The following is a 19,813-nucleotide window of genomic DNA, read 5'->3' as shown; positions in this document are numbered from 1 at the left end:
GCTCTCGGTGGCCCTGCCTTGGCAGGGGGGTTGGACTAGATGATCCCCAGAAGTTTATTCCAACCCCAACCATTCTGTGATTCTGTGAAAGCATAATAATGTTACAGAATCATGGGTTCAATTTTACTTAACACAGGGCTGAAATCTTAGTTCCTTGTCTGAGGGCACCTAAAGTTTGACCACCTTGTTCAGCCCTGCCAGTGTCACAGGCAGTTTTAAAAACTCACATCCATTCATCCACTTCTTTCAAGTTAATGGCCAGTAATCTGAAAATGATGTAAAAATAGTTGTTAGGTATTACTTAGAAAGCAACCCTGCCTTGTAGAGCACACACCTAAAGACGTATGCCTACCTTGTACAATGCGGTGCCAGCAGGAGCCTGTTTACTGTATGACTTACAATGTATTTCACAGTAAATGAACCCAAACATAGAAGTAGTGATGCTAAAATTTATGAGAGGTTATCTTCCCTTTTTCATTAGATGACAAATTGTTTTAATATTCTCTGAGTAAAACTTCAGACTTTCAGGGAAGTCTGAGGAAATGCCATCATTTATTTAATTTTTAGATATTATGTAGTAAAAATTTATTCTCCATTCTGGTTTGCTGTATTTCCCCCCCCCCCCCCAAGATTAGAAACTATAGACTGTAAAAACTCAAGAATGTTTTCCAACTCCACGGGTTTCTGGAAGGGCAACAGGGCTGTGCTGCATTACAGGTAGACAGCCACCACCGTACTGGATTCACACCAAGCAGAATATGGAAAATTAATTATTGCAGAGACCCAAACCTTTGTGAAATAATGTTAACTGTTCAGTGATGAAAGACGCCCTTCAGAAGGAAACTCCCAGGCAGCCTTTGCTGTGTTACAGAGAGAGCAGCATTACTACAAGGGATAGATACTGGTCAAAGAGCTCATGCTTGCTGTTTGGGTGCCCGCTTTTGAAACGGGTTAAAACCAGCTGGTGGGAAAGCTTCTGGATTTCAGAGGGATGCTGCCGGTGACAAGGAAGCTACCCGGGACCCGACTGTCCTTTTGTTGGTGCCCTGCCTGTGTTTATCTTCTCGAGAACGGTTCACTCTGGCTTCTCCTCGAGAGAACCAAAACCGGCTGCGCAGGGACACAGCCTGCGAAAAGCACGAAGCAAGAACTTCACCATTCCCAAGGAGCTCCTAGCTGCCTGCCGTGCCCAGCGCCGACCTCCCCCGGGAGCCACACTCGGCGGGAGCGGCCTCCCACAGCCGCAGAAGAGTGGCAGCGAGGCCGAGAGCCTTCATCCCCCCTCTCCCCCGCTGCAGTTCAGTTCAGTTCAGTTCGGTTCGCTACGGCCCGGCCCGTCCAGTCCCCTCCCGCCGGCACTGACCGGTCCCGTACAAACCCCCTGCCCCTTGCCGCCGGCCCAGGACGCTGTCAGTGGCGCAGCGGGGAACAGGCGCTGCTCCCATCTGCGGCCCAGCAGGCCGGACCCGGACCCGGACCCGGACCCGGAGCCCGGAGCCCGGAGCCGCAGCCACGGCTCTCTCCGCCCCCGGGCAGCGTGTGCGGAAGCGGCCTGACGCGCGGCATTGTGGGAGCTGGGGGGGGGCCGCGGCGCGGAGCAGGGGAAGGGGAAGGGGCCGGAACCTTGGCTAAGGGGTTCCGGTGTCGGGCGCAGACGTGTCGGCTGGGGCTGTGGAGCGGGGAGCGCTGCCCCTGTCCCCTCGGAGCTGCGCCCTGCCCGGGGCCGGCCCGGTGGCGCCATGTCCGGGACCAGCAGCCCCGGAGCCGTGAAGAAGCTGCTGGAAAACATGCAGGGAGACCTGCGGGGCCTCAGTCTGGAGTGCCGGAAAAAATTCCCCCCCGTCAAGGAGGTGAGGGCCGGGCTGGCGGGAGCGGCGGCGGCGGCGGTGCTTTGGGGGGGGGCGCACTCTCCGCGGAGCCCGGCCGGAGCGGAGGCTGCCAGCGTGCCCGAGCCCCCGCGCCCTCCGCCCGGCGCTGCTCGCGGGGAGGTCCGTCCTCCATGGCCGCGGGCTGCCGAGCGCTGTCTGTGCTCAGATGTGGTTTCTCTCGTGGTGTCTGGGGGGTTGTTGGCTCTAATGCGTTACCGAGGCAGGGGCCTCGGGCCTGGCTAGTTTACCCCGCGGAGTGGGGCTGGGGAGACAGAGCATCTGTTGACAGGGGCAAGGTAGGAACAGCTCCGCTTCGGCCCCAGCGCTCTCCCGGGAGAAGAGGCAAAGTTTGGCTCTGCCGGCTCGGCACCGCTTCACGGAACTCCCCAGCGGCGGGCTTGGTGCCGAAGGTCTGGGCGCCCCGGCGGGCCGGCAGCCTGAGGGTGCCCGATGGGCAGCGCGGATGTGGTGGCTGTCGGTGGCCGAGGAGGGGCAGCCCCTCCGGGGGGGATAAGCCGCGGGCCTCTCAGGGCGCCGCCAGGTCTGCCTCTGACCCGTGTAACGAAGGCACACGCTATGTGAAGTGTGACTCCCGGCTCGGCGAACCCTGGTTTTCACTGTTGCACATCTGTGCCTGCTGGGATTAGCTCTGTGTATCGCAGGCGATCGGTAGCGGACCCCGTGGCTTTGGGGTTATGTGGCTTTCCAGAGGTATGGTGACAACTGAGGAAGCTTGGCAAGCACAGGAGTTTAGGTTACTTTATTCTCCCTTTAAGAAAAATCCATTAATAAACTTACGCCAGTAGGGTTGTGTGTTGTGTTTTTCAAAGCTCAGTTTTACTCTGTGTGCAGCTTGAGAATTCAGTGATCTTGATGAGCAGGATTACTTTAATTGGAGGGCAGTCAGTTTTTCTCTCTAATTGAAAATATCCATTTTAACTGTGTGTTTCTCTGACGTGCTTACACAGTCAGTTTAACTTGCATTATCAGTAGTCTGCCACTTTCCGTTTTAAAAAATGTGGCTTTTTTTAATGCAATAGTGGAAGGAAAATACGAATATATCAACTCGGATTAAGCTGCAGAACTAGAAGGGGGCCTTGGAAAACGTGGTGAAGACTTTGTCAGTTTGGGAGAAAGGAATTGCATATGTAATGTGACTTTAGTTCCAACTTATAGTAGCATATTCAATGTTGTGTGAAGCAGTATGCACTTGAACAGATTAATTGAAGCTAATGATTGTGCTTGTTTTGAAAGGCATAAAGTGACACACTTATGTTAGCAGAGCATGGTGTATACCATTGTAGGTTGTTGAGGAATGCCAGGGTGTTTGAGCAATGCGTGTGGTCACAGAAAGACAAGAGCAGGTTGTGATCAGCCCTGAGAAATTGAGGGTAGTAACATGTAAATAAGAAAAAGCTGTGGTCAGTGGAACAGAAATCTCTGTGTGTGTTTTGGAGGAAGGCGGGGGTGGTGCTTCCACTTTCTCCTCTGTATTACGGTGAGACTCTGAGTAAGTTGTTTGGTCTCTGTGTTAATGTTTACTTTCTTCAACACCTGTCTACAAAGGAGGTGGACAGTGTAATTTTTAAGCCGGTATTTTGAGTAATGTTTCATTAAGCTTGCCATGCTGAAGCTTAGAGTAACTACCGTGTGTGCAGTTCTTGATACTTGTTCAGCATGTTTGTCGTATTCTTGTGTAAGTACAACTTTTGCGTCATTCCCTTTTACATCTCAACAGCAATTTGCATAGCTTCCACAAAGCTTAACGCAGTTTTCCACAGTTGCCTGCAGTTTGCATGGGCTGCTGCGAGTTGTGGTCGTTGTAAGAGAGGTCCGAGGTGAGAGCAGTCCCACAGTAGAATATGTGATACAGCCAGCAGAAACGATCTTGCTTCCTCACTTCTGGAAGCCATTTTTTGTTGTTCTAGTTTCAAAGGAAACTGCTGCCCTTTTCAGTCAGATCTCAATTGCTAAATAGGTATTTTAATCGCATGCATTTGGCCTGATCGTGATTAGATTTGGCTAGAGTGATCAAAGGAATGGCATGTTCTTCTTACTGATTTGGAACAGCACCAGCTCTTTAAACCATGTCTTAACACAGGCTTCTTAAAACAAATTCCTGGTACTTGTAATCTCACTGTTGTGCTTACAGTGTAAAACTAGATTGTCCTCATCACTACCACATGCATTGTAACTTACAGGGTTATTTTGCAGCTGAGGTGTATGCTTCCGTATCACTTAATAAATTTATCATAGTGTGATAGAGGTATTGAAAAACTCCTAGGCCAAAATTAGGAGCTGTATCGTAGGTTGTTAGATTGTAATTATTAGATTTGATGGGTACTCTATGAAGGTAAACTACTCCTAATAATATTGCAAATTTCTGATGTAATATAAAATTTTGCTCACAGCTATTCATCAGCCATTTCTAAAATGATTTGTCTTTTGGTTTTGTTGTTTTTTAAAATTATTTTTATATTAATACTGTTAAAATTTGCAAAATGAGTTTACCCCATCTGTGGGGTCCTGCAGACTGTGGGACCTGAGTTAAAAGCTGGAAGTAAGATCTTAAACTCTTACTGGAAATGGAACTTGGAATCCTTTGGTGTGTTAAGCACTTTCATCTCATATTTTTCTATTTTTTTACTTCTGAGTCTGCAAAGCTTTCTTAGTAGGTGACATTTATGTGGAAATCATTTATTTGTAAGTCTAGTCACAGCAGTGGATTCTGAGGTTTTTGCTGAGTTTTTGATAATCTGTTCAGAAACACTGAAATTACTCAGTTTCTCCCAGTGTTAAGCTTATGACACAATTATGTGGCAAACTTCCTTCCCCTTAGTTAGAGCATTTAACTAAGGAATAACAGAATGTACTGTTGGGTCCAAAGCAGTCCACTGCTTGTCTTTGCTCTGTGTAGCAGGAATACCCAAGTAGGGTTTTCCTAGGTGGTATCACTTAATAAGTGAAGAATGGGAGCTGTAGAAAGAATCTGTGGGTTTGAAATTGTGTTGCTGACAATGTTTGGGGATTAACTAACATGATAGGTTTGTTTTTCTTAACAGTGTGGGGCATACCAGTTAGCATTAAACTTCAGACCCATGTCTGTCTGTTGCTAGGTGTATTGTCTGTTCGATACTTCCTCAGATCAGCACCGAATACAAAAGTATACTGAGCATGAAAGCTCTGTGCTATGATCAAGGGGTGATTAGTCTGTGATATGCCAAAACTGTTTGTGTTGGGAGATGTATATATAATAACAATGCTGAAAAGTGTATCTTCACAATATATTTCTATTTTCCAGTTAGAAAAATAGACAGCAACCACAAATGTGATGGAAGCTCTCAGGGCAAGTGTAAATTAAACAGTATCTTTTGGAGCTTGAAATTACAGAGGATGAAGCAGTCTGGTATAGGCATCAGCCATGCTCATGTTATCTTAAACAGTCTGGCATTTCTCCTAGTAAACTATACTACATTGTCTTTATTTTTTCTTTTTTAATGCTATCAGCTTTAAGATTTGCTCTGTACTAGAGAGCACTGCAATGCTTCTAACTCTGGACTGAATTGCATGGCACCCACATAGAGCTTTATAAACTATTTTAACCAGCTAGTGACTGGACTTCCAGTATTCTATGCTGGGCGTGCTGGTGCTGCTCTCTTTAGTGAACTGGAGTAAGAATTTCGTTTTACTACAAACCTGAAAATAGTTCATTATGCTAAATAGGTTACCTGATGTTTCTTATTACTGAATGAAAATACTGCTCTGTAAGTTGCATCTGATTTGGCTAGATTATTTCACTGCATAAGAAGGCTTAGAAATACAGAAAGGAAATATTTATAATTAGTAGAAATAGTGGAGTTAGAGGGAAAGTAAGTATGCCCCAAAAGTTCTTCTCAGCCCGAATTCCCATTGTGTGTAACTCCTGTTTACACAGGTCCAATCCAACAGTCTCAGGCTTGTAGTCTCTGTGTTGACTCAGGTTATTTTTCTTGACTTTTAAATAGCAGTAAAACCAAAATGTGTTTAAAAAAGAAAGAAAAAACAAAACAACAAACCAACCAAAACACATAAAAAAGAATTAACTGCTACCCAGCTTTCTGCACAGGTAACAGGCATGCTTGTGCTGGTAGGAGAGGGTCAGAGGGCAGGCGGGGTTGGGCGGGCAAGGACCTTATCCTTCCATGACAGATTATACCCTTCGCAGGACAGGACATGCCCTCTGCTTCGCAGTTGTGTAATGGGTTGCAGGTATCTGCGTTTTAGGATGTTGCTGCTGTGGTGATTTGGAATAGTAGGGCTGGAAAAGGAGTAGTGTTCAACTTCCCTCAACCTGGAAGAGCAGCACAAGTTTAGCTGTGAATACTCTGGTCAGTGCTTTCAGCAGACTCTTGGAAGATGGCTTTTGATAGCCTCTCTGCTGTTTCTTTTCCAGGTCTTTGTTTGAAACAGCAGCACGTTGCTTTTGTTTAACGCTTTATGGAGTTGTGTATGCCTTCAGCAACAGACATATTTTTGAAACTATTGTAAATTAAGTTGCTGTATCTAGGAAAAAGTAATAGAATCCAATTTTGAAATTATATTTTCCTTCTTTTATAAGTAACTTTACTTGCAGCAAGTAGCCGTACAAAATTAAAAAGAAAAAAAAAGTTAAAAGAATACAGATTTGAGTGACTTCTGGATAAAGCGAACTTGAAATTATTTAATTACAATAGAATGGATATGAACTAGTTGAGCCAAGAGATGGGATTTGCCCTTTCTGACAGGCTATCTGTTGTGTTCTGTGAACACAGGGGTTTTTTATACATCTCTTCCTTTGGAGTTCATGCCTGTCTGCACTGAGTGACGTACATCAGTTTCATGCCCTGAGTTAAATCATTCTCGTTTTGGAATAATATACTGATCCTGAACACATCTTAGGGCTAATGCCAGGTATTAGTTTGGAAGCTTGTGCTTTTAGGGCACATCTCTGATGTTAGTGGGTAGTTCTATGAAACTAAATACGAGAATATTGCAGAATTTAAGCATATGTTAGAAAGATACATATCCGGTAATTTGGTTTGTAATGTCAATCATTAGGATTCCTAATGCAACTGTAAGGAACAGTTAAAGTGTGACTATTAGCTGTTTGTTCTGTAACAGTAATAATATTTCAGAAAATCTGTTGAATATTGTGCAGTACACAAACTGGATGAGGCTAAGGACAAAAATAACATGCCTTGTGATTTTGGCATTTGAGTCACTTGATGTGTTACTAACACTGAGTGGTTTCTGAGAGCTATGCATTTAGGCTACTCCTGTGGTAAAAAGATGAGCCAGATGGGTCTGGCAAAGAACAAACCTTTGTAGATACTCAGTTTTCTCTAGGAGTAACCAGGGTTTGGGGTATCCTGCTTTATTTTTGAATAAAATATGTTAAATAATTCTGATGCTATAGAATATGGGGAACCTAACCTCGACTGATCTTCTCAGGTTGGTTAATTTTCAGGTTTTCACAGCATTAGTTCAAGAAGGATGCAAATACTATAGAGCTTTTTGTTTGTTTTAATGGGTATTCACTAATATTTTAAAGGTCTTTTGAAATAGAGAAACTGCTCTGTAAAATATATTTTGTCCTGATTAGGCAGCTTGCACTCAAGCCTCTGTTTTGTGCATGTGACTGGAGATTATTCTGTAGCATTCTTTAGTTGCCAGCCTGTAGCTGAACCAGTAATTTGAAACAAGTGATCCCTAATATTTCCTACAGTGTCTTGTATTTCCTGAACTTTACCAGTTGCTGTGTCTGCTAGCTTCGTGCTTGGAATCCATTCATTTTACAGTGGTTTTTATTCTATATTGATCTGTGTACGGTAGTATTTTTTCAAAATTACGTTTTTAAAAGTCTGCTGTTATGTTTCATGGGGACCTTCACCTAGTCCAATGTGTTCAAAGATTTATTATAAATCCTGGCTTTCATATCATCATTTTAGTCTTTGATAAGAAATGTCATGTATTCAAAAATTACTCACATTGTGCACACAGACTATTTTCTCCATTGTGTAACACCTTGCAATTTAATGAATGAAAAAAATTGACTAAAATTTTCTGTATGTTAGTCTCTGTAAAGTTTTCAAGTTGGCCTTCAGTGCAGTATTTACGTGCCCAGCTTAGAGTGTCTTTAAGCTCCCTTCATTGATCGTGCAGGCTCAGTTTGTTATGGAAATATTGTCAGTAGAGCCGAACAGCTGTTCCAGAGGTCTTGTAGCGAGGTGATTGATTCACTCTGTCACCTACACATTAGGTGTTCTTGCCACTTGAGATAAATGCTTCCTTGGCTTCCAGCAGCTGGTCCAGAAAAGCATGGGTCTTCTGCTGTCTGCATGTAGTTGCCTTGGCTTACAGGGGCCTAAGCTTAGACCTCTGTACTGAGCCTCTACTAGCGGGTCAGCTGAGTTAGCTTAAGGAGAGGCTTTAAGAATTAAGGAACATTCAGCAAGAGACTAAATTGCCATTGTAATAGGAGTGTTCATATTTAAATTGGTGCGTCTTAGTCTCTGATTTAATCTCCATCTGCCTCCTATAACTTCCTGAAGATTATACAGGAAACTTGCAGCAGAAGTTAGAAATTCTTGATTACTCCAGTTCCCAACTAGTGCCTAGTGTCGACTGTTATTTCTTTTTACCAGGTGCCTGGCAAACTATATAAATGCAAATGCATTATATATAATATAGTACAAACTACAGGGTACACCCTGGTTCTGTCTGACTGGAAGAGAGAAATATTACTTAAGTTTGTTGCTAATTGACTGTGTTTCTTCTCTATCAAGTCTTGGTTGGCTTTCTTGTCTTTCTGTCTGCATCGGGGCTGTTCAGTAATGAGTTGTTGTATTCATTCTGATTTGTTCTCTTGATTATATGTGATGGTTTTTCCAGCTGAGATGTAATATTTTGATTGTAAAATGAAAACTCCTGATATTAAATATTGGTTTTTCATTATCTGTATCTCCACATTCATGTCAAGTGAGGTACCTCCAGAGGCAACAGCTCTTGGAGCAGTTTATATGCCACTGCCACCTCTCCTGGTATTACTGACGATTAACCTTCAGGATTCTGAATTGGCTGCTGATATTGCAAACTGACAATTTCAGAAGATTAATGGACCAGAGGAATAGTCACTCCTGTCAAGTGAAAGTGTTTTTAATATGAGGGTAACTATATTATATGCACTAAAGCTGGAAATGAGCAAGGTTATGTGTTTTTAAAAAACAACAAACAAAACCTGCAATATCATAAATCTTGAATTGGTGGAGAAAATGTGTAATAGTTAATGCTTTTATTTTTCTCTCAAAGCTTTGGAGCTCTGGTAATTAAGAATGGCACCATGCTGGAGTAGAGTCAAGTCTAGCAAGAAGTGTTGTTGTGCCTTTTGTTAGGATCAGAAATGTACTCTGTTTTCTTCATTGAGCACAAATACATCATGATGTAGAATAAACCAGAGCAATTTTACTTCTGTCTTAGGTAAAGTGGGAACAGCTGAAGAAACTACTTTATATGTGAATAGAGACTGACTGCTTGCATTTCTTGTCTTTATATGCTAAATAAATGTGATGCAAACAATGTATTAATTTTTTTAAAAGTTAATCATGCTGTTTGACAATTCACCTCAATCACACTTTTGATTTTTCTTCCCCTGAAAATTGGAAAACGAGCTGGTTTTATGTAAAGTTTTGTGTTAAAGTGGTTTACCAAAATACGATTTTCAATTTATAGGAAAATTAATACTATTTTACCATTATTGCTAAGATTCTGTGGGAGAAAAATCAGAGTGAGAAACTTGTGCAGGAATTGTAGAACATGAGGTGATTTAAAAGGAGCATTATTGCTTTCAGTGTTCCCTGCTTTCATAGAATCATAGAATAGTTAGGGTTGGAAAGGACCTCAAGGTCATCAAGTTCCAACCTCCTTGCCATGGGCAGGGACACCTTGCACTAAACCATGTCACCCAAGGCTCTGTCCAGCCTGGCCTTGAACACTGCCAGGCACGAAGCATTCACAACTTCCTTGGGCAACCCATTCCACCACCCTCACAGTAAAGAACTTCTTCCTTAATATCTAATCTAAACTTCCCCTGTTTAAGTTTTAACCTGTTACCCTTATCTTCCTCTACTTGTACATACATCCAGGATGGAGCACACACCTGAACATTGTAAACTACTTTGTGTTCACTTCTGCCTCCTTGTAGGAAGCTGTGGACTTTAACAAGCCTTTTATCTTGTCTTCTTCCAGCTGAACAAGTGCAGCTCTTACAGCATCTCCTTATCTGTTGTAGTCCATGCAACAGCTGTCTTGGTGGACCTCCACTGGACTTGCCCCAACACGTCAGTGGGTTTCTTGCACTGGGCAGGCTAACTATGGACATGTTACTCCAGCAGCAGTCCCACAAGAGAGGGAAGGACTCCCTTTGCATGGCCCGCTGCCTGTGTTCTTGCTAATACAGTCCAGCACGCATTTGGCCACCTTTGTTGCAAAGGCTCACTGCTGGCACTTAGTTCCACTTTGTTGTCTGCCTGGTAGACAGTCCACTTTTGTCCTGTCTGCCAGGACTGTGGATCGTTTTCTGCAAAGCTGCTTTGCTGGCTGCAACACCAGTCCCCAGCCTGTACTGGTGCATGAGGCTGGACTTTGCACTGGCCTTTGCTGAACTTCATGAGATTCATACCAGGCTGTTTCTCAGCCTATCTGGGTTCCTGTAAATACACAGTCTACCCCATGTATGTTAAACAGTACCACAAATTTTGAATTTGTCTGCAGACTCTAATCCTTTATCCAGACTGTTAATAAAGATGTTAAATGGTATTAGCCCCAGAATCCATTCCCAGGGAGCACTACTAGTAACTGGTTACTGGCTGGACTTCATGCTATTTGTAATGATCCTTTGAGCCACTTTTCTGCCCACTTGTCCATATCTCATCAATTAGGTTATAAGGGTACAACGGGAAATGGTGTCAAAGATTGCTGTAGTAAAGGTATAAAGTATGTAGTGCTCTCTCCTTACCCACACAACCCATCCTCCTATTGGCGAATGCAGTTGGTCTTTGAAGCACATGCTAAATCATATTGGCTGTTCCTAGTCATGTTCTTGTCCTGCATGTGCCTAGAAATGGCTTCCAGGAGGATTTGTTCCATAGTCTTCCCAGAGAATGACATGAAGCTGACTGGCCTGTAGTGACCTGAAAAGCAGTTCCCTGCCCTCCCTTGAGGTATGGGTGGCTTTTACCTCTCCCCAGTAACCCATCAATAACCTTCCCAAGTTACTGTGACTCTTACAGAGCATGTCCTTTCAGTGATGTTGGCCCTTGGGTGCATGAGCTTGTATGTGTCCTGTTGACTTAAGTACTTGGTTCATGTACCTCCTGCCTGTATCTGCCTTTACGATGATCATGCCCTGTTCCCAGAGACTGCTGGTAGGCTTTGCTCCAAGCCAGTGGAATGCGAGCAAGCTCTAATCTGAACCCATTAAATCATTCAATATAATAAATCCCTGTGAGTGCGCACTGCTGTCAGATCAGAGCTGGCTTTTCACCAGTTTAAATTACAGGTAGAATGAGCATATATAAAAGAGAAGGGTCTGAGATGGGATTGTACTCCTGGAGAGGAAGACAAAAATACAGAAGGCAAATACGGTGCTTTTTAACACAAGCGTGCTGTAATCAAATGCTTTCATGAGGTTGATTTAGTGTGGAGCATTTTGTGAGTTTGTTTTTTCCAAATAATAGTTTAGTACTACAGTAATGGTCCAGAACATGCTTTTGCAAAGCAAGCCAGAATAGCAGTGAAGTGAAACTGTACTGTGGACAGGAGGATCTCTTATCTAAAGACCCTAGATAGGCAGATAACGATTAATAGGAAAAAATTGCTCTTTTTATTTTAAGTAATAGATGTGGAAGTGACCATAGATGACATACTTTCATTCAGTCTTAGTAAGAGGTTGGCAAACAATGTACTGTAAATACCAGCACAGGCCATCGTTCTTGAAAGCATTCCTGAATGCTTTTCTTTTTATAAGGGAGAATTCAAAAGGTCGTGTAGTATAAGCTTCAAACCATACAACAGTTTTGATATCTCTGGAGAGAGCAATTTGCTCTGAACATGCAATCAAAACACAAGTGGTCATTCAGAGCACTAGCAATGGAAATATTTATTTTTTTTACTAACTTCTGGTAACAATACTGTCACTTTTAGAACCTCATACGAAAGCATGTTTAACACTAGGTCAAGCCTTGGTAGAAACTAGCACATGGCTGGTTGCTCCATTAAATACCTTTATGTGTGTATATAATTTTTGGTTAAAAAAGAAGAGGTGCTACATCTGGTCCTGATTGCGAGATACCAGCTTCTTTGAAGATCAGCAAGTGGACCCTTTTTAAAACCTTTATGAATCCCCTTTTTGGAAACTTCTAAGAAATCACTCCTATGGCAGAGACAGAGGGTTGTGTTTTCTCACTTGCTGAAAAGGGTCACTGTTAAGAGAGATTTGAGATTAGAAATTGTGTCATCGTTCCCTCATGAAAAGTTGTTAACTGTGGTGTTATTTTTCAGTGAAAGAAGGGTAACTTTTTCACATTCATCCAACAGTAAGGGCAAATCCATAGGGATCACTGTGGAGCAACTGATGTGCTGTTGGATTACATCCCACCTGACCCTTCTGGTACCTTGCTTGCTCATCCATATGCATTGCAGTAGAGGTCTGCAATGTCTTCACCTGTGAGAAGTAAACCACTGAATAATTACATGGTTTATGTGTTCCAGCATATGCCATGCCATTATTCCTTGTGGATGTTCTTGGCCTGCCAGGTAACATCATTATGCTCATGGAATTAGCTATAGTGGTATCTTTTGGTGGGTTTGTGAGCTTCTACAGTGTCCCTGGAAGACAGGTTTGAGGAACTGGTGCCTTTCGGATGTACTTACTACTCTGCTGCTGATATGGATGGCTTGCATCTACATCATCCTGAACAGTAGCTAGCAGAATTGCATACTCCATTTATCCTAATATTTCCATATGATATTTATGAGTTCTAGATCTTTAAATATGTACACACAGACTATAGTGTGGAAAAACCTAGCTCTTGAATGTTACCTGGATGTTGCAAAGTGTTGATTCTGCTTGAGGATGGGTTAAATCTTTGCTTGCTGAGTGTGTGAGTAGAAATTACCTGTTTCTGTTCCTTGATTGGTGGTTTTGGCCCTACACAAGGATTAAGATATCAGAAAAATGGAAAGGTGCATTCAGCACTTGGAATGACAACAAGATTAAAGTTCTTCCCTGTTTGAACTGAGGACTGAGAAATCTGTGAGGGGGAAGGAGTTTTGGACCTGGCAAACTCTTAAGGCTGGGTTTAAAAGTCTCTATGAATTTCCACATCCTGAGCTGTCTCAGGCAGAGAGCCTGTCTGTAAGGTAGCTTTAGGCTGAGGGTCTCATGGAGCTGTGAATATTGTTGTCAGACTATATACTTTGAGGAAGAAACTTTGAGGCCCGGAGGTAGATATTATGTACCACCTTCTTTTCAGTCTACTTCACCCTGCACTATGTGTGTCTTGAGTTTTTTTGTACAGAAATTCTCCTTTTGTTTTACTTTGGTTTCTGTGAAGGGTGATTTCCACGTACTCAGCTAACACTTGGTAAGTTCCAAGGAAGTAGAAAGGTGATGGGGCAAGTTCTTGAGCTTGGAGGGTCCTGGTGAATTTTGCAGTGAGACTATTGATTGATTAAGATCAAATCAAAGTACTGGAAGAGATTGACTTGAATATGTACTATCACCAAGAGTCAGTTTCTGTTCTTCATTAATATTTCCCTTCCCCAGACTGGCTGCTATAGTTGCGTCAGCAGAAACCTGAAGCAAAACTCAATAATGGCAAGTGTATGTTTGAGACATTCTATTTCAGTCATTTCACAGTTATTAAAGTAACAGAATGGGAAATGTAATTGACTGACTGAAGGTTTCGGGTATGCTGCGCTTTGTTATGTTATGGGAATTGCATGTACTTGCTTCTTTTTCACATTAAAGAGATACTGACTTGCTCATTAGACTACTATTTACTGGGGTCCTAAGGGAAATTGGTTATGTTAATTTTTAATGTGGTAACTGCTTTAAAAACATAATGCTTTATATTTGTGTGAAAGTAAATTATCATATTTGTACTCATAAAAACAGTATGATGATGGGCATCTCCTTGATTGGTGTGTTTATAAGATCCTTTTCTAACGGGGCAGTGACCTAGGGAGTGCTATAGTAATTGGTATAAATTTGTAAACTTAACTTGGCAAGATGTTAGTAGATTTTAAGTTGATGCTGTCCAAATACACTTTTATATTGACGTATCCAGAGTAGCCAGATGACTGTTCATACCCCTTTATTTCTATTGGTTATTTGTGATCAACTGAGGTAATCTTTTGTTAAATGTTAATATGTGGTATTTTTACATATATAGTGGAGGGTCGTTTTCTGGTCTGTGTCTTTTTTCTTTTTTAGTGTGTTTACAGCATAACTAGTTTTTAACTGTGAACATTTTTGAACTGGGATTCTAAACGGAAAGCGTAGCATAATGCGGGTAACCACAGAACTTCCAGTGTGGAGAAACCCTGTTACATTCAAAGTGGTAATAAGTCTAATAGCTGTTGTTTTGTTTTACCTTAGTTTTTAAACAATATATGCTATTTTATATAATGCTAGCATGGAAACAACTGACTGGGAGACACTACATTGGAAATACTTTTTGTTTCTTCCTTGTGTGGAGTGCAGTGTTTGCAAATGTCACACATGTGGGGAGGCTGAATGTTTCTTTGATTTGGAGTGAGTCTGTCACTCCTGGAAAGAGAGAAATGGATTGCCAGTAGGTGTGATGAGGTTTAGTTTGAAGATAACTGAAGTTGTACTATGACAAATCCTTCCTATTAATTAATAGGAACAATTTGCTGTGACATACCCCCTTAATTAGCTGACAGTTTATAAGTGAAGAATGGGGATTGACTGAAAACTTAGGACACTTTAACACTTAACATAATTAAAATAAATGAGAACTGCATTTAGCACGCCTCATTTTAATTATGTGAAAGATATATTTGCATATCAGTTTGTGCTTATTGAGCATGTTTTATGTTAGTTCAAACACTGGATATTATTCTGTCTATATTTTTAAAGTAGAACCAGTATGTTCAGCAAAGCTTAATTCTGCAGAATGTCACAAATCTGTTAAATTATCTTAAGGCAGTTTCTATGTTGTTTTGGAAAATAAAGTTGAAAATTTCACTTCTACATTTCTAATGTTATTATTTTGATAAATATATGTATAAACTTAAAATTAAGATATTTGGTTATGAATTTATACAGTCATCTTAACCTGACTTTCTGGGAAGTGTTGTTGGAGTAGTGTTTTGGTGAAGAGGGAGTAGTACTACTTGGTAGAACTTAATGTGCTGTCACTTCCATATTTCTGCTGCCACAATTTGTCTGCTTCTCTAATCTGTTTTACGTAGTGATGGCACACTTCTTTTAATAGTAGTATCAGAAGAAAAATGGAAATGTTTAGTGTGGGAAGTATGCAGAAATACAAAGCCAAAATAAAAGGGGAAATGTACTTTCAAATTTGGTAGAACAGTATTTTCCAGGAATCTGTGACCTTATGTTGGGAAAACATGTTGTATTTATTTTGGTTCACAGTGTATTGAACATGATTTCTTTAATTGTTTCCAGAGGTTTTTAGTGTATTAATGGAATTTAAAAATGGCAAGGTGCCATTTGCAGTTTATTTTTGTGTTTTGCACACAAAACTTGTCAAAAATCATAACTGTGAAAAGCAAAGCCTCAATGTTGTATTTTCAGTTTGGCTTGATTCCATTAGAGAACATGACTTCAGTGATTTACGCTGGGAAGCATTTGTGGACAACCGAAGAAAGAACTGCTGTTCCCTCACAGCGGTATGTGATCTTGTTGATGGGATACTCAGCCCCTGGTTGTCTTCCAGCCAGTCTGGGCACATACGTGCCTTGACCTGCCTCTCTGCAGCCCTGGGTCCCACCAAAGGTGTGCATGAGGGAGAGGAGGATGCTGTTGGTCTGCAAGGTCATACCTAGGGGGAAAGGGGAAGATCTGTTGGTGTGGATTATACGGTGTGCTGAGAAGAATGGGGAGAATTGTTGGGAAGGCTTCTTCATGGTACTGCCTTGGGAAAATTTGTATATGGCATTTGGGAGACAGAATCCATGGGAAAATGGGTTTTATTCTGATACTCATTGTCAATGAAAGTGTTAGCTTTCAAATGGAAAATACTGCTTACCCAACTGGAAGAACAGTGATAATAGTGTGTACCACATCCAGTTTATTAACTGGATTTCATTGGTTAGGTGTTAAGTATTAAACATTGATATAATTACTGATGTTCTCAAGTTTCTTCAGCATTCCAGCCTGATGAATGTGACAGATGATGCATCATGGTAATTGTTTCACAGTTTGAAACTGGGCAGAGGCTGGGTAACAGGGTTTTGGTTAACTAGTGTTTTTTCTTGGTATTCATAGAACTGGAGGGTATTACAGTGAAAATCATGATTTCTAAAAATTCTGAACCACAGAATACACCCTTTCCTGTGAAATTCGAGAAGGGAATTCCAGAAGCTACAAAGATTTTACTTCTGCATTAGCTCTGCTTACCTAAAACACTACACAAACATTTTTCCTCTGAGACCATAAGTTTTGTTTTTCTTTGGTATTTTTATTTCTTTCCAGATACTGATGTATGAAATAGCATCTAAACTTTTATTTTCTTCTCTTCCAGGCTGCTGAATCAGGAATAATCAAAGTGAAAACAATAGCTGCACGTAACAGTGATATTTTGGCAGGTAATTATTTGCAAATGCAATGGGAAAAATAAACTTGGGTTATAGATCAAAATGTTAAAAAGATGCCTTGTGTACATGTCCTAATTCTTTATGTCTTTTTGTATGGCTGTATCAGTGATGCTTTACTTCTGGGCACCTAGCGAAAAATTCAGGACCATGAGAACTTTTTAATACTACTTCTATTTTATGTTAGTGCTGGACTGATGCTGAGGAAGGTCTCCATTTTCAGTACAAATCATCCACTTAGAAAAATGGCATGAAATACTCCAAATTCTCAATGTTTTATTCACTGTCTGTGTTCACCACAGCTGTTGTTGAGTGATCTGTGTGGTGTTCTGGGTATGATCCTCCTCTGTGTTTAGTATGAGTGTCTAGCCTTTGGACACTTGTACCTGGCAGGCAAAAATCCATCTTGATCTGAGACAAGGTCATTCAATTTAAGGTGTACCACTGCCTTGAGGGACAGGAGATATCTTGTGAGTTGCCGTTTTGTAAGAGCTTAAAACTGTTATCTCTGACTTTCTGTAGCTTTATTAAATAGCTTGTAAATTGATGGCTTCTTGCCAATTGCTGGTAAAGCCTTTGGCCAGATTTGAATGTCCTATATTAATACTTGAGTGTCTATGGAAAGGTCCAAATGAAATAGATGTAAAACTGTTTCTTCTTTTAAGGTGCTTAAATCAGATACTGGTAAGGAGGCACTTTCTAGAATTATTTGAAGTAGCAGTCCCAACCCTCAATATTTCATTTTAATGCCTCTTTTTTATTTGTTTATTTTCTTTGTTTTTACTGCTGTCATGAATGCTGACATAAGTGGGAAAACTATGCCAGGTAATGTCAGCTATATCAAAATACACAAATGAACAAGAGAAACCTCTAGTTAGCCGTTTGCGAAGCTGTCAACATTCTTTGGCATATTACCGTGTGAAGAGCTTTATATTTTAGGAAGCTGGTTTGTAATCCTGCAAGATTATTTGATTTTAAATCTTCATTTCAAAGTGAAGAGATGTGAAGGGTCGTTGATTCTGGGCAGTCTTTACTGTTGTGTTTTTGAGGGAACACTTTCTGTTAGTTGGTCAGATTTTTGTAAGCACTTTGCCTTTGGAAGTTCTCAACTAGAATGTAGTTCATATTTATTTCATTCAGCAAAAAACCTGCAGGTTTTTTTGTTACGAGATTTGGAAAACCTGCACATCCTGAAAGTTATTTTGATTAGTTAGTCTTTGCCAATAGGCTAATAATGTTTTTCCCATTGAGAAACTGTGGAACAGAGGGGAACATATACTTTGCCTGCATAGTATCCTAACATTCCATAGTTTAAACATAAATCCATTAAACAGCCCTAATTCTTTATGGACCCTTGTATGTTTTGAGGTATCAGTTGTAACCTAATCTTGTAGATATGTTAATGTCAAAATCTCTTTTGTCTCCTATCTGTAGTGGCTTTTTTTTTTGAGGAAAATAGTGTGTATACTTTAGTAATAATACAGCTGCAAAAGGCTACTATAATTGTGAAATCTAGTGAAGTAGATAATTTTTGACTGCTAGATGATTTAAGACTATCTACTAGACATTCTAGTAATCCAGCAAGTATTTTGATCAGGATACGTTTTTTTCTTTGTACTTTGATGTGAACTGCCATTTTACTAAAATAGATGAACAGCAATATCATCGGTTTCAGTAAGTTGACCTGACACTTTCCTGAAGCATTACACTGTGAATGATTATCACTTTAGAGACATAGATTCAATCTTAAAGTCTTCACTAAAATCTTAAAAATCTTTATTGTGTCTGGTGAGATCTGCTTAACTTGGCAGAACTCTGAGGTCATTGATCTGACTTCCTTCTCTTGGAAAATTTAAGCTGAGCAGTTTCAAAGTCTTCATTCTTAGCAGTCTGTACATGCTTTATAATTTATTTATGAGGATTTGAGTGATTTCAAAGGAGAAGTCAGCCTGTGCTTTGTATCATCGGGGGTAAATGTGAGAAATTATTTCCATGTGGCTCTGAGATAGGCAATTTATACTTCCATTCTAGAAGTTCTTTTAATCAGAATTATTATCTTGCTGATGGAATGAAGGAGTAAATTTTACATCCCCAAACTTTTTTTTTTTATGTGATTCATTATGATAGATATATTTTCCAGTATGTATTTACATAATTTTGGTAACAAAATGGAAGCAGACCTGGATGTAAGAAGACTTCTGTGTATTTAAGACTGAAGCAAGTATAATGATCAGTACCAAACCAGGTCTACAAAACATTAATTTTTCAGCTTCATAGAGTAAAAGTCCTTGTATAGAACTTGTTGGGAGATTGTTGTTAATAGATTATAAGAAAAATACTGTAAAAGGTTTAAATTTGTCTTATTAACTGTTATGCTGTTTTTGCCATTCTTAGAACAATTGTGCCCGTGTTAGAGCGAGCTCTCTTGCCAAGGTGTTGTAGATGTTCATAGACTATACAGGCAGCTTAGACATCTAGCTCACATGTAGATACTGACAATTAGATGCCTAAATTACATGTCTTAATTGGAAACAAACTTCTGGTTTTGATGAAGTAGCCAATGTTTTGTTTTTAATTTGAAAATTGAAATAATACATCTTGAAATCAAAGCAGGTTGTTAAACAGGCAGTGAACATGTGCATTCATTCACATTTATGCTGACATTTTGGTTTTGATTAGGTGTTTGGTGCAAGGTCAGCCTCTGTCAGATGTAGAGCCAATGCTGGCTCTAAAGATGCTGCTGAAACTATGGCTATATATATGTTAATATCACCCTGTAAGAGCTATTACCTTAGGGAAAGTTGGCATCTATAATTTATGCTAGCCTGTTCTTTTCACAGAAACTTGTTAGTCATGTTAGTTAGTGCTTAAGTTGTAAAATACCAGTAGAATGTATTTCTGTAGCTTTTACCTTGATGTTTCACTTCAGATTGCTCAACAGAAAAAAGAGATCATGTTTACATTTTTACGTAAGAATGTGGTTTTTGTTTGTTTGTGGCAAGATCTGTGCTCTAAAAATGTGTGAAACCTTTTCATGAACACGTTTCTCATTACACATAGACTAA

General features: G+C 40.6%; 1 protein-coding gene across 5 annotated transcripts in view; it reads left to right on the top strand.

The window, feature by feature from the left end:
- The first annotated feature begins 1,619 nt into the window (after window positions 1-1,619).
- MON2 (MON2 homolog, regulator of endosome-to-Golgi trafficking) overlaps window positions 1,620-19,813 on the top strand; it is a 69,083-nt gene continuing 50,889 nt past the window's right edge. For 3 of the 5 annotated variants that reach the window (XM_062609502.1, XM_062609501.1, XM_062609500.1), the window contains exons 1-2: window positions 1,622-1,850; window positions 16,679-16,742. In XM_062609502.1, coding sequence (XP_062465486.1) covers window positions 1,740-1,850; window positions 16,679-16,742 — 175 coding nt within the window. In that variant the 5' untranslated portion in view covers window positions 1,622-1,739. Of the gene's footprint in view, window positions 1,851-16,678; window positions 16,743-19,813 lie in introns of all 5 variants that reach the window. The other 2 variants (XM_062609504.1, XM_062609503.1) reach the window with 2 other exon arrangements.

The sequence above is a fragment of the Pezoporus occidentalis genome, unplaced genomic scaffold (assembly GCF_034315485.1).
Source record: "Pezoporus occidentalis ecotype Australia unplaced genomic scaffold, CSIRO_AGI_Poc_V1 ctg138, whole genome shotgun sequence".
NCBI classification, from domain to species: Eukaryota; Metazoa; Chordata; class Aves; order Psittaciformes; family Psittacidae; genus Pezoporus; species Pezoporus occidentalis.
The sequence above is the reverse complement of the archived record's forward strand: the minus strand, read 5'-3'. Positions and strand labels throughout refer to the sequence as shown.